At 58.3% G+C, this 14,241-nt stretch overlaps 1 protein-coding gene across 1 annotated transcript in view; it reads right to left on the minus strand.

The window, feature by feature from the left end:
- The window catches only part of SCAP (SREBF chaperone), a 55,624-nt gene that overhangs the window by 32,543 nt on the left and 8,840 nt on the right, over positions 1-14,241 (minus strand). The window contains exons 2-4 of the mRNA XM_071560325.1: positions 10,667-10,897; positions 3,933-4,062; positions 2,704-2,861 (exon numbers count right to left, since the gene is read on the minus strand). Of these exons, the coding sequence (XP_071416426.1) occupies positions 2,704-2,861; positions 3,933-4,062; positions 10,667-10,788 (410 nt within the window). The 5' untranslated portion in view covers positions 10,789-10,897. The remainder of the gene's footprint in view (positions 1-2,703; positions 2,862-3,932; positions 4,063-10,666; positions 10,898-14,241) is intronic.

Raw genomic sequence — 14,241 nt, forward strand, 5'->3', positions numbered from 1 at the left:
GCTGGTGGGATCTGCCCAAGAAAGGTCTCCAGCAAAGGCCAAGTGAAGAACAGAGGCCAGTCCCTGCTGGCTCTGGCCTCGCAGGCCACAGGAAGGTGGTTCCACAAAGAACTAACACAGAAATTAATAAATGATGAGCTGCCTTTGTGAGGACTCCCTTCACAATCTGTATCCCGTGGCTGCATCCTGGGAAAGTCACAGCTACCAAAAGACAAGACTGGAAAATACACTCAAAAAGAGGTGTTTGGAGGGACAAAAGCTTTGGGAAAGAAACTGTGAAGGGATTGATGAAGTGACAACCCTGGGAAGGGCTCCAGGAGCTGCCCATGGCTTGTGTTACAGCCTGAGCCAGCCCTGGGAGGGGACACTGCCCACGGGTGACACCACACCAGCCCAGGGACAGCCCCACTGCCAGGACACCCTCCCAGCCCTGTCCCTGCCAGGCTGGGGTGTGGGCAGTGACACCAAACCCAGCACTGGGCACACCACAACTTCCAGGGCACTCCTGATCTCACAAGGGGGAGCTCAAAGCTGATACAGGACACCCACATGTGCCCCTGTCCAGGTAAACTCAGGAACCCTCAGCTCCTTTGGGCTTTGATATTAAAAAAAAAAAAGCAGAATATAAAAGAAGTCTGTTTGCATATCAGGAAAATCAGCTGTGCTCAACTTCAGCAGGGACAGACAACAAGAACTTCATAGTGACTTTCAGAATGTCCATAACTTCAGAATTTATCTCAGAATCAGATGTTTCATTAAATATCAGAGTCCATCACTGAAATGGTGACCTTACCCCAAGGCTTAGGGCTGAGTGTTGGAGGGCTTCTCTTCTGGTGGTAATAATAACAATAATAATAATAATAATAATAATAATAATGTACTAATTTTGGTTCCATGTTGCCTCACTGCTCCACAAGGGCAACGTTGAGGGGAGATAATGAGAATACAGTGAGGACACAAGGCAGATAACGAGGGGACAACACAGCCCTGGGAGTGAGTTGTTTCTGCCTTGGAATGGGAACAGATTATTCCATTATCCTGCAGGATAACAGGGGAGACAGACTGAGCACGTGGACAGAAGGTCAGCCCAAGGCTGGGGGAGGTGGCAGGGAGAGGAAACAAGAGTAAATCTGTATTTAACAGCAAACATGGCACTGCTGAGAGAGGGCCCCGAGAGCAGCAGTTGGGGCAAGGGAAGGGCCCAGACTCGGCCAGCCATGAGGGGAGGAGCAGGATGGACTCTCAGGGATGGAGGCTGAGCCTGAACCTGGGAGAGCTGCAGGACCAGGGATGGAGGAACCGCCGGGCTGGAAAGATGGGAGAGGACCAAAGGTCCAGGGGCACCATTTCCCCCCCACTTTGGGCTGTTCTCAGCACCCTCATCCTCACTGAGCACCAAAGGACACCCTGGGAAGCCCCTCTGGCCTTACACAGCAAACCCTGGTGGGAGCTTGGCAAGGAACTCCATAAAACCTGGAACTCACATAAAAACATGGAACTCTCAGATAAAAACTTGGAACTCCATGGAAAATTCATTACAAAAAAACCCAAACAACAAAACCAACCACCCACCAGGGTAATTTATTGTGTATAAAAGGCATTCTTGGTTTCCCAGCAGAGAATATGAGGGGTTTCTGCTTTAAACTCCTGACTCCTTGGCTGGGGGAAGCAGAGCAGGTCTCACTCCCCTGGGCCTCAGAGCTTTGGGTGCAGCACCACCCAGAAAATGCTTTAATTCACAGGAGAGACACAAAATTGTGGTGCAGGGAGAACCAGGCCATGGAAGGGGAACCTCCAATGCTGAGGGAAACAAAAGGGGTCTCCCAGAGACAGGTCAGGGAACCAGGACTGGCACAGGGTGCCAGAGCAGCTGTGGCTGCCCCATCCCTGGGAGTGTCCAAGGCCAGGCTGGACAGGCCTTGATGAGTTTTAAGGTCCCTTCCAACCCAAACCAGTCTGGGGTTCTGTGATTATTATGTATTTTTATTAATAACTTGTGATAAGACCCAGGGACATCTGCCAATGACACAGTCCAGGAACACTCTGGAAAGGAACAGAGGACCTGAGGCTGATGATTTGAGGGCTGGGATAAATGTAATCCCTTCTTTTAACAGCACAAGGGGCAAGACCCCCCTTGGGGGCTGAAAACAGTTCCTGCTCTGAGGTGGGATCTCATCAGGGAGATGGAGAAGACAGGAAGAGGGAAGCTGGAAAGGACAGAGAGGCACAGGGAGGGTAATAAATCACCTCATGATGTGTAAAACTGATGTGAGTGGCCATGACAGAGACCTGTGATTAGGAAAAGCCTTTCCCTGGAAAATACCACACAAATGAGAATTCCCTAAGAACCTGTGCATGGCTCTGCTCTCCCACCTCCTGGGCATGTGGAACTCCAGGGAGCACGGGGTGGGCACAGGAGCTGGAATTCTGTGCCAATGCAGCTGCTCTGACAGGTATCAACCTGGAGACCCCTTCCAGACTGACCAGAAGATTCCTGAGGATTATCAACAACTGAAGGGCAGGGAAGTTCTCCAGCAGAAATGTGGAATGCTCTGTGTGCAGGATGGATCCCACATTGCTTGTCAGCACCGATCCTTCATTTTCCTTTCCTTTTGAGACTCCCACCAGCTCCCAGCCCATGCTCACAGCCAGGGGCAGTGGTTTCCTGCCAGCTGTGCCCAGCAGTGGCCCCCTGTGCCTCACCTGTCCCTCAGGGCGTGGTTCCTGACCTCCTCCACCAGCTGGAAGACGCGGGCCAGCGGCGCCCGGAACACATCCACGGCCAGGAGGTTCTTCTGCCAGGGGGACACGGTGGCTTTCACCAGGATCTGCTGGATGTAGGCCACAGGAGCACCCACGTACTGCAGGGGACAGAGGGGGTGAGCCCAGGGCAGGGCAGGGGAGGACAGGGGCAGGGGCAGGGGCAGGGACAGGGACAGGGGCAGCCTCGGGGCAGGGGCAGCCTCGGGGCAGGGGCAGGGGCAGGGGCAGGGGCAGGGCAGGCACAGCCCGACCAGGGGCAGGGGCAGCCTCGGGGCAGGGGCAGGGGCAGGCAGAGCCTGGCCAGGGGCAGGGGCAGGGGCAGGCACAGCCTCGGGGCAGGGGCAGGGGCAGGGGCAGGCACTGCCTGGCCAGGGGCAGGGGCAGGGGCAGCCTCGGGGCAGGGGCAGGGGCAGGGACAGGGGCAGGGGCAGGGGCAGGGGCAGGGCAGGGGCAGGGGCAGCCTCGGGGCAGGGGCAGGGGCAGGGGCAGGGGCAGGGCAGGCACAGCCCGGCCAGGGGCAGGGGCAGGGCAGGCACAGCCCGGCCAGGGGCAGGGGCAGGGGCAGGCACAGCCTTGGGGCAGGGGCAGGGCAGGCACAGCCTCGGGGCAGGGGCAGGGGCAGGGGCAGGGGCAGGCACAGCCTGGCCAGGGGCAGGGGCAGGGCAGGCACAGCCTGGCCAGGGGCAGGGGCAGGGGCAGGGCAGGCACAGCCTGGCAGCCCCAGGGCAGGGCTGCACCAGGCTCTGCATCCCTTCCCCTGACCAGAGGTGGGACATGCCGGGACTAACCAAGCAAGAACAAAAAGAGGCTGTTTCTGCAAGAGGCAAAATGCCACTGATGGTGTTGGCAGCAGCCTGGGGCACTCCTGTGGGAGCAGGGGCTGAACTGCTGCTGGATTTGGTGATCTGGGAGGGAGGGCAGGAGCAGGGGCTGGGTGCCTTGCACAGACACCTCTCCCGGTGCCACAGATCCCCCAGGAGTGCTGGAGGGTTGGATTTGGCTCTGGGAGGGCAGGCAGGAGCAGGGGCTGGGTGCCTCTCACAGACACCTCTCCCAGCACTGCAGACCCCCCGGGAGAGCTGGATTTGGTGACCTGGGAGGTCCCTGCCAGCCTGGATGTTTCTGTGGCTGTGTCACCAGCCCAGCCCAGCTGACCCAGCAGGACTCACCCAGTGGGGCCGCTCGCCGGGGTCCCCGCGCGGGGTGCCCGTGCCCAGGGCGGGTGGCACGTAGTCCTTCACTGGTGTGCTGAACTCCTCGGGGCCCGTGCCCGGCAGGGGCAGCTTCAGCAGGGGGTAACTGGGGACAGGAGACACCAGAGATGGGGATTGTCATGGACCTTGGTGCACAGAGGAGCTCAGAGAAGGGCAGGGCCCACCCCGGCACAGGCCAAGCTGTGCAGGGCAGCACACACAGTGAGAGGGTTTTGGCTTTCCTGGCAATGAGTGGGGTCTCTTCCCAACACAGGAACCCATCCCCATTGGAAAGGGATAACTACAAGTCCTGGGAGAGGAAGAAGGGCCTCTCCAGAATTCCCCCATCACCTCAGAGCACCTCAGAACACCAAGCACGGCCATGGCTCAGTTCCTGCCCATCCTGCACAAACCCAGACACTCAGGGCTCCCCAGTGCCTGCCCCAAACCTTCACAATCCTCTCCTTTGCCTCATTTAGACTGAAACTATTTCCAAAACTTGCCAGTAACTTCATTTGTCCTCAAAGCACCTCTAACAGCAGCAATGAGACTCCAAAACAGCTCAAAATATGGACCTTCTGGCTCCTTTGCCACCACAACCTTCGGCCGAATGAAGCAGCTGCCCCACAGCAGAGACTTCAAACTACTCGAAAGCTGAGAAACTGCAGTTTAGAGGGTTTAGAACAGGGTTTGTAACTCCAGAGGTGGTTAGAAGTTGTTAAAAGCAAATCAGAATTGAGCTGGTGGGGAAAGCAAAGCTGCTGATCCAGAGATCCCTCAGTGATCTGGGATTATCAGCACTGGCAGGAACTGGGGAACGAACCTCAGGCTTTTTGTGGCCTTGCAGGTCCTGGCACATTTTCCTGTTTACAGCTTAATTTTCTTGCCATATTGCCAGAATAAATATAAAGGCCTTGGAATTGTTTTCATGCACTGCTCTGCCCACTTCACTGGGGCTCAGTTTGGATCATCAAAGGCCAGGGAGGAACAAGCAATGAGGCCTCAGAGTGAACAACAAAGGGCTGGAAGAGAACATGAAACCACAGCAAAGCTCGTCAGATTTGATTCTTATTAGTCTGACAGAAACACATCTAATTATTGTAATTTCTTTGTGCAACTGGAAGGAAGAGAAAAAGGAATAATAAAACACCAAAATGAAATCAAGTGAGGAACAAAGCACAGTGACTGGGATGATTTTTTTCCCTAAAAGATTGTGCTGTTGATGAGACAAGAGAAATCCAAGGAAAACACTTGGGATTCACACAATGTGCTTCTGCAGAGGTGGATCCCCCTGAGCCGCCTGGGGGTGTGCAGGAGCCACAACAAACATCTGGTGGAGACTTTGGATCATCCCTGCCTGTTGCAGCCTCGGCTCTCACAGGGACAGACCTGCTGAGTCTGATCCCAGGGGATCTCACAGGTTCCCTCTGCCAGAGGCTGGGAAGGTCAAAGAGCAGCAGGAGCTCCTCTTTAGCCCCGGCAGGGGCATCAACAGGCTCTGGCTCTGAGCAGGGGATGGTGGATTTGCTCTGTTTGCCACTAACAGGGCCCCAAAATTCTGCACTGGGAAGGGAGAGAACAGAGGCCTCATCACCCCCCCTGCTCCAGTGGCATCAGGAAATGCCAGGACACTGTTCCCTGGGCACCCCCTGCTCCAGTGGCATCAGAAAATGCCAGGACACTGTTCCCTGGGCACCCCCTGCTCCAGTGGCATCAGGAAATGCCAGGACACTGTTCCCTGGGCACCTGGGGCAGAGGAGTCTGGGGGCAACTCACTCCTCTGGCTGTCACACCAATGGTACAAAGCAGGGAGAGAGGGGAATGCTCTTCCATGAATAAATAACTACACACACCCTCCCCCAGGGGCTCTGGTTCCAGCCACTTCTGCAATTCCCCAGGAGTGGAACTTCACATTTCAGTCAAACAACAAACCTGCAGAGACTCAGCTCCACAGCTGCCCTAAACTGCTGCACAGGCACCTGGCTCAAAGGCAGATGTGCCACTGTGGCCACCAGCGGGTTCCTCTGGTCCAACAGCCCTGCCCCAGGGGGTGCCCATCCCACACAGCTCCTGCAGGGACCCCAGGGATGGATCAGTGCCCACCAGCTCCACCAGCTGGAGCTGCCCCAGCCACTGGCACAACACTCTGTGCAGCCACACACCACAGACAGGGCTCAGCCCACACACAGCAAACAGGGAGGCACCTCATACTGCCAGGGATGCTCAGCAAGTGCTGGATGCAGAGAGCAGCCCCTGACTGAGCTCTGGGTGTGACAAATGCAGAGAGCAGCCCCTGACTGAGCTCTGGGTGTGACAAATGCAGAGAGCAGCCCCTGACTGAGCTCTGGGTGTGACAAATGCAGAGTAGCACCTCTCCTTGTATTTCTCACTCCTGTGCACAGATCCCTGTCAGGGCTCACTCCTGGGCACAGATCCCTGTCAGGGCTCACTCCTGGGCACAGATCCCTGTCAGGGCTCACTCCTGGGCACAGATCCCTGTCAGGGCTCACTCCTGGGCACAGATCCCTGTCAGGGCTCAGAGCTGGGCACAGATCCCTGTCAGGGCTCACTCCTGGGCACAGATCCCTGTCAGGGCTCAGAGCTCTGCACAGATCCCTGTCAGGGCTCACTCCTGGGCACAGATCCCTGTCAGGGCTCACTCCTGGGCACAGATCCCTGTCAGGGCTCACTCCTGGGCACAGATCCCTGTCAGGGCTCACTCCTGGGCACAGATCCCTGTCAGGGCTCAGAGCTCTGCACAGATCCCTGTCAGGGCTCACTCCTGGGCACAGATCCCTGTCAGGGCTCAGAGCTGGGCACAGATCCCTGTCAGGGCTCAGAGCTGGGCATAGATCCCTGTCAGGGCTCACTCCTGGGCACAGATCCCTGTCAGGGCTCAGAGCTGGGCACAGATCCCTGTCAGGGCTCACTCTCACCACTGACGTGCTCAGGGGCAGAAGGGGCCCCACTCCAGAAGAGTTCTGAGCTAATTAGCAAAGCCACTTCTCCAGCCAGAGTTATCATCCAATTACCAGCAGTTAGTGCAGAGCAGAACAGGAACTGAAACACCCCAAAAATGGTTTCTCAAGAGGGAGCACTTCAGCCACACCTCAATTTTTTGCCGAGGTTCTATTGCTCTCCAGGGACATCACCACGTTTTTATTGCCTGTCTCTCCCAGGGTCATTATCTGCTTTACTAACGAGCTCCTGAAACTCATCCAAAAGAACAGACTCTTCACTTCACACCTGATGGAGTGTTGGACGAGTTTCTGCAGCCTGGAGGTGACCAGTCACTGCAGAGCCCTCAAATATTGGCACCTGGGAAGGCAGACACTGCCACAAACCCACAGGTGCCACACACCACCTGGCTGGAGCCCCAGGGATGTGGTGGGGACACCAATTCCCTGCTCTGAGCAATGACAGGGCAGGTACCAGGCCTGGCCCAGCGGGCACGAGGTTCCCAAGAACAAGGTCAGCTGTTGGTGACCCCCATCAGACTCCTCCTGGCTGGGGAACCCTGAATTAAGGAAGAGGAGTAGCACGGAGGGGGTGTGTTTATCCCTCCCAAAACACAACATTGTGGGTGAACATTCCACACTGCAGCAGCTGTCCTGCAATCCTGCATTTCCCTGGGGCAGCAGTACCTGGGAGAGCTGGAAAGAGGAGCCTGAGGACATGGGCAGCTCTGGGAGCCACTGCCAGGCAGGAATGAGGTGAAACAGCGACTCAGGTGGCTCAGGACACACCTGGAACTCCAGTTTGGCTCTGCTGGGGGCAGCTTTCAGGTGAAAAGATGCCACGGGAAAGCAGCACCCAGCAAAGCTGGAGCCAAAAGGAGCTGGCACTTGGAACCTCATCCAAGATAAAGGAAAGGGAGGACACACTTGCTTGGGCCTTGCAGAGCCTCATGTTCTACAGAGCAAGAGATCTGAGAAAAAAACTCCTTGACAGCTTCAAGGACTCCAGTGGAGCAGTGAAACATCAGGAGGCAACACCCCGAGTGCTGCTCAGCCACAGAGGGTCCCAGCCAGGAGCAGCCACCCCGGGGGGCTCCAACACATGGAAATCATCCCTCTGATAATCCTGTAATCCTGTGGGAGCAGCCTGTGTGACCAGCACAGCTCTGGGGCAGACCTGCAGCTCTGCCAGCACAGCAGAGCCTTCCCAGAGGCACAGAGCAAATCATCACACTGGCAGCATTCTGAGCAAACCCACCTGGAATTACAAACCTGAAGGCAGAGTCTGGACATGCACATGTGGGCACAGGCTGGGCACAGAGGCTGGCTCAGCCCCCTGGCAATGATCCAACCCCAAGGGACATTCCCCAGGGACGTCACACCCAGCTGTACCCAGATCAGGGTCCATGGGGAGAGCAGGGAATGCACAGCACAGAGTGCAGGGAATGCACAGCACAGAGAGCAGGGAATGCACAGCACAGAGAGCAGGGAATGCACAGCACAGAGTGCAGGGAGAGCAGGGAATGCACAGCACAGAGAGCAGGGAGAGCAGGGAATGCACAGCACAGAGTGCAGGGAATGCACAGCACAGAGAGCAGGGAATGCACAGCACAGAGAGCAGGGAGAGCAGGGAATGCACAGCACAGAGTGCAGGGAGAGCAGGGAATGCACAGCACAGAGAGCAGGGAATGCACAGCACAGAGAGCAGGGAATGCACAGCACAGAGAGCAGGGAGAGCAGGGAATGCACAGCACAGAGTGCAGGGAATGCACAGCACAGAGAGCAGGGAATGCACAGCACAGAGAGCAGGGAGAGCAGGGAATGCACAGCACAGAGTGCAGGGAATGCACAGCACAGAGAGCAGGGAGAGCAGGGAATGCACAGCACAGAGTGCAGGGAATGCACAGCACAGAGAGCAGGGAGAGCAGGGAATGCACAGCACAGAGTGCAGGGAATGCACAGCACAGAGAGCAGGGAGAGCAGGGAATGCACAGCACAGAGAGCAGGGAGAGCAGGGAATGCACAGCACAGAGAGCAGGGAGAGCAGGGAATGCACAGCACAGAGTGCAGGGAATGCACAGCACAGAGTGCAGGGAATGCACAGCACAGAGTGCAGGGAGAGCAGGGAATGCACAGCACAGAGAGCAGGGAATGCACAGCACAGAGTGCAGGGAGAGCAGGGAATGCACAGCACAGAGTGCAGGGAGAGCAGGGAATGCACAGCACAGAGTGCAGGGAGAGCAGGGAATGCACAGCACAGAGAGCAGGGAATGCACAGCACAGAGTGCAGGGAGAGCAGGGAATGCACAGCACAGAGTGCAGGGAGAGCAGGGAATGCACAGCACAGAGAGCAGGGAGAGCAGGGAATGCACAGCACAGAGAGCAGGGAATGCACAGCACAGAGAGCAGGGAGAGCAGGGAATGCACAGCACAGAGTGCAGGGAGAGCAGGGTGGGTGTGCAGGGCAAGATCAGCTTTCCTGCTCTCCATTTTTAATTCATGGCTCTGGAGGCACCTCCAGGTGCTGGGGGTGCCTGTGTCTCACTGACTGTCTCACTGACTGTCTCACTGACTGTCTCACTGACTGTCTCACTGACTGTCTCACTGACTGTCTCACTGACTGTCTCGGCTCACTTAATTAGTTTCTACTCATTAAACCAGGTGAAGACACTTCACCCTTCCTGTTTCTTTTGGTCCATATAAAGGGGTGACACAAACCCATGAAGTTTAAATGACACGGAGATTCTGGGTGGGCCCAGAGGGGAGCACTGCCAGGAAAACCCCAGGGGAGCCCTGTGTGCCCACGGATCCAGTGTGCCCACAGATCCAGTGTGCCCACGGATCCCATGTGTGTGCCCACGGATCCCATGTGTGTGCCCACGGATCCCACGGGTGTGCCCACGGATCCCACGGGTGTGCCCACGGATCCCATGTGTGTGCCCACGGATCCCATGTGTGTGCCCACGGATCCCATGTGTGTGCCCACGGATCCCAGGTGTGTGCCCACGGATCCCAGGTGTGTGCCCACGGATCCCATGTGTGTGCCCACGGATCCCACGGGTGTGCCCACGGATCCCAGGTGTGTGCCCACGGATCCAGTGTGCCCACGGATCCCATGTGTGTGCCCACGGATCCAGTGTGCCCACGGATCCAGTGTGCCCACGGATCCCAGGTGTGTGCCTACGGATCCAGTGTGCGCCCACGGATCCCCCACGTGTGTGCCCACGGATACCAGGTGTGTCCCCTGACTCCCCGGCCCCCCGTGCCCATGGATCCCCAGACCCCCGTGCCCCCAGCCCCCCGTGCCCCCGGCCCCCTGTGCCCATGGATCCCCAGACCCCTGTGCCCCCGGCCCCCCGTGCCCATGGATCCCCAGACTCCCGTGCCCCTGGCTCCCCGTGGCCATGGATCCCCAGCCCCCCGTGCCCCCAGCCCCCCGTGCCCCCGGCCCCCCGTGCCCCCGGCCCTCCATGCCCCCGGCCCCCCAGACCCCCGTGCCCCCCAGACCCCCGTGCCCCCAGCCCTCCGTGCCCCCAGCCCTCCGTGCCCCTGGCCCCCCAGACCCCCGTGCCCCCAGACCCCCGTGCCCCCGGCTCCCCGTGCCCCCAGACCCCCGTGCCCCCAAACCCCCGTGCCCCCAGACCCCCGTGCCCCCAGACCCCCGTGCCCCCGGCCCCCCGTGCCCCCAGACCCCCGTGCCCCCCGGCCCCCCGTGCCCCCGGCCCCCCGTGCCCCCGGCCCCCCGTGCCTCACCAGCAGGCCAGGATGCAGAGGGCAGTGAAGAGGATGATGGGGATGGGGTAGGAGGCGCAGAGCAGCCCGTGGCTGTAGAAGGCCCCCGAGATCCTCCCGCGCAGCCGCTCCGTCAGGGTCATCCTCGCCCCGCTGTCACCTGGCTGTCACCTGGCTGCCATCCCGGGCACCGCGGGCACCGCGCAGATCCCGCATGGAGCGCGCCGGGGGGGCTGGGATGGGATCGCGGGGCTGCGAGGAAACAATGAAAGGGAAAAAAACATTATCAGCTTGTTTTAGAAACATCTTAGAATCACAGAATGAACTGGGTTGGAAGAGACCTCCGAGATCACCTTCGGAATTTAGGAAGGGATTCCTGCCTGGGAGGGTGGGCAGGCCCTGGCACAGGTTGTCCTGGGGCTGTCCCAGCCCTGGAAGGGTCCAAGGCCAGGTTGGAGCACCCTGGGACAGTGGGAGGTGTCCCTGCCCATGGCAGGGGTGGCACTGGGTGGGCTTTGAGGTCCCTTCCAACACAAACCATTCTGAAATTCCCTGATTCTATGAAAGGACTGAGCAGATCCAGCCTCCCTGTCCAGACTGGACCATCCCTGTTCCATGAGGAACTTGGGAACTTCACAGAAATGCTGGTCCTGTGTTGAAAAACCACATCAGTAGTGGCTCCTTGCCCAGCCTGAGCTGCCAACAGCCACTCTGGGCAGTACCACAACACTGGGAACAATTTCCTCTAATTCCCGGGAGCAAAACTTGGTATTTACCCCCTTCACCTGCTGTGAAAACACGAAGCATTCCAAGGCCAGTATTTCCTTATTATATTTGGAGGAGCTGCACATTAAACTCTGCCACCTTTATTGGCTTTACACTGACAGAGCTGGTCAGAATGAACAGCAGGAACTGCTCCTGCCCCAAGTTATTGCTGCAAACAGAATCATCTCACCCAAAATAAACCCTCCAGCTGCAGGGCAAGAGTTAAAGGGGAGTCCACCTGGGGGATCTCCCTTTGGCACGACTGCAAAGCCAAGAGAAAGTTTGCCTGGAAGCACCAGGACATCAGGACACTCCCACCCTGCAGCACCACAGGGGCATTCCTGGGTCATTCAGGTACAAGGGACAGACACACCTCCCAGAATCCCGGAATCCCTGAGGCTGGCACAGCCCTGCCAGCCCCTGGAGCCCACCCTGTGCCTGATGCCCACCTTGGCAAAGCCCTCCCAGCCCCTGGAGCCCACCCTGTGCCCGATGCCCACCTTGGCACAGCCCTGCCAGCCCCTGGAGCCCACCCTGTGCCCAATGCCCACATTGGCAAAGCCCTCCCAGCCCCTGGAGCCCACCCTGGACCCAATGCCCACCTTGGCAAAGCCCTCCCAGCCCCTGGAGCCCACCCTGTGCCCAATGCCCACATTGGCAAAGCCCTGCCAGCCCACCCTGTGCCCGATGCCCACCTTGGCAAAGCCCTCCCAGCCCCTGGAGCCCACCCTGTGCCCGATGCCCACCTTGTCCCCCAGCCCAGAGCACTCAGTGCCACGGCCAGTCCTGCCTTGGGCCCCTCCAGGGCTGGGCACTCCAACCCTCCCTGGGCAGCCCCTGCCAGTGTCTGCCCACCCTTTCCAGGCAGCAATTCCTGCTGCTGTGCCCCCTGCCCTGGCCCAGCCTGAGGCTGTGCCCTCTGCCCCTGCCCCTGTCCCTGTGCCCTGGGGCACAGCCCAACCCCCCTCCTGCACCTTCTTACAGAACTGAAGACTGACCAGCACAAGGAACAAACGTAGAATTTCTTATTGCAGGAAAAAAAATCAACTCTACCCTGCTACATTTCCCAAGACAAAAGGTTTCATCTCACTCAACAACAGTTACAAGTTCCAAATTCTTTACATTTCTGGCTGAAAGCCTTTTACAGCCTTCCCAGGAGCCTCCCTGGACTCTGGAGCCAGGAAACAACCAGGAGCAGCTCAGATCCCACCTGGAGCTTAGAGGAAAACCACCAAAGGGAGAAATGTCTCCCCCTGTAACACACAGTTACGTATATTCAGCTCCCCAGACTTCCACAAAACATTGTGGAATTCTTGGCAAAGGTGTCCTAAAATCACACAATTGAGCTGCTGAACAGTGGAGGGAGGGAAATAAAAAAATATAAATCCCTGTTCTGGAGCAAGTTCTCTTGCACTTCAATACATGCAATAATTTACTCCATCATGTTGCCCACAATTAAACTTCTATTGGGAATTATAACCCAGCATTTCCATCTACACCACCAAGCTCTGGAAAGCAGGAACAGGCCCCACGTGGTCCCTCTGCCCCCCACATGGTCCCTCTGCCCCCCACATGGTCCCTCTGCCCCCAGAGCCCCCACCAACATCCCACAGTGACCCACATGCCCAGGGCCTGCCCTGCCTGTCCCAGAGGAGGGACAGCCCAGCCCTGCAGCAGCCCCAGAGCAGGTCTGGGACTGGAGGAGCTGCCCTGCCAGGGCAGTGAGTGGGGAAGGACTGGGAGGAATGAATGGGAAAGTGGGAAGAGTTCAGTAAAAATGTGGATTTACAAAGGTCAGTCTGTCCCAGAGCAGGGTGGGCAGAGGGACCAGCAGCAGGAACTGCCCCTCCCTGGGGGCACTGCCACAGATCCATCAATCCATCAATCCCCCAACCCAGCCCGGGCTCTCCTGGGGATCAGAGACACCTCCTGCCTGCAGAGCCACCACAGACCCAGTGGCAGCAGCAGGAACTCCCTGTCCCTGGGGGCACTGCCACAAATCCATCAATCCCCCAACCCAGCCCGGGCTCTCCTGGGGATCAGAGACACCTCCTGCCTGCAGAGCCACCACAGACCCAGTGGCAGCAGCAGGACTGACACAGGACCAGCCAGAACACACTGAATCCACTCTGTAAAGGAACAACATTTTCTCTGGGCCCCAGCTCGGACTGTGAGCCAGGAATGGAGCGGCCAAGCAGGACAATGTTCATATCCACGGGCCACCTGCTGCCCAGCCCAGCCCAGCCCAGGGGCTGCAGGGGTTCCACACACTCCTGGGCCATTCCCAGTCCATGACCCACAGCCTGCCCTGGGCCTGCAAAGCTCCTGAGCCCTCAGCACCGCGGGGCTCTCCTGGGAATGCTGCAGCTCAGCCCACAGACAGCCCAAAGCCAAGAGAAATCCCACTGCCCTGGAGATGCAGATCCAATGGTGGATCACTCACAGCAGCAAAACAGCCCGAGTGTCCCACCCTGAGTGGGCCCATGGGGGGGTCACAGCCCCAAAGGGATCCCCAGCTGTGCCACTGCCATGGGGGCTCCCAAACCCCACCAGCAGCAAAGGGAGAAGGGGAGGGAGGAGAGGCACAGCCTCAGGAACCAGCTCTGCCTCCCCTCAGCCAGTTCGGATCCTGCCCCAGGGATGGACATTCCTCCGGGGACTTCAGGGGTGGCAAAACAAGAGCCCCGCTCAGGACAAACCTCCCTCTCAGAAGGGCTGCACAAAGGGCTCTCACACCAAGGGCTGCTCTCCCCTCACATTCCCAGGGCAAGAACGATGGGCTTTGTGCTGGGAAAGGGCACGGAGGTCACGGGGACAGAACACTCCTATGG

This window comes from Pithys albifrons, chromosome 7 (genome assembly GCF_047495875.1).
Source record: "Pithys albifrons albifrons isolate INPA30051 chromosome 7, PitAlb_v1, whole genome shotgun sequence".
NCBI lineage: Eukaryota > Metazoa > Chordata > Aves > Passeriformes > Thamnophilidae > Pithys > Pithys albifrons.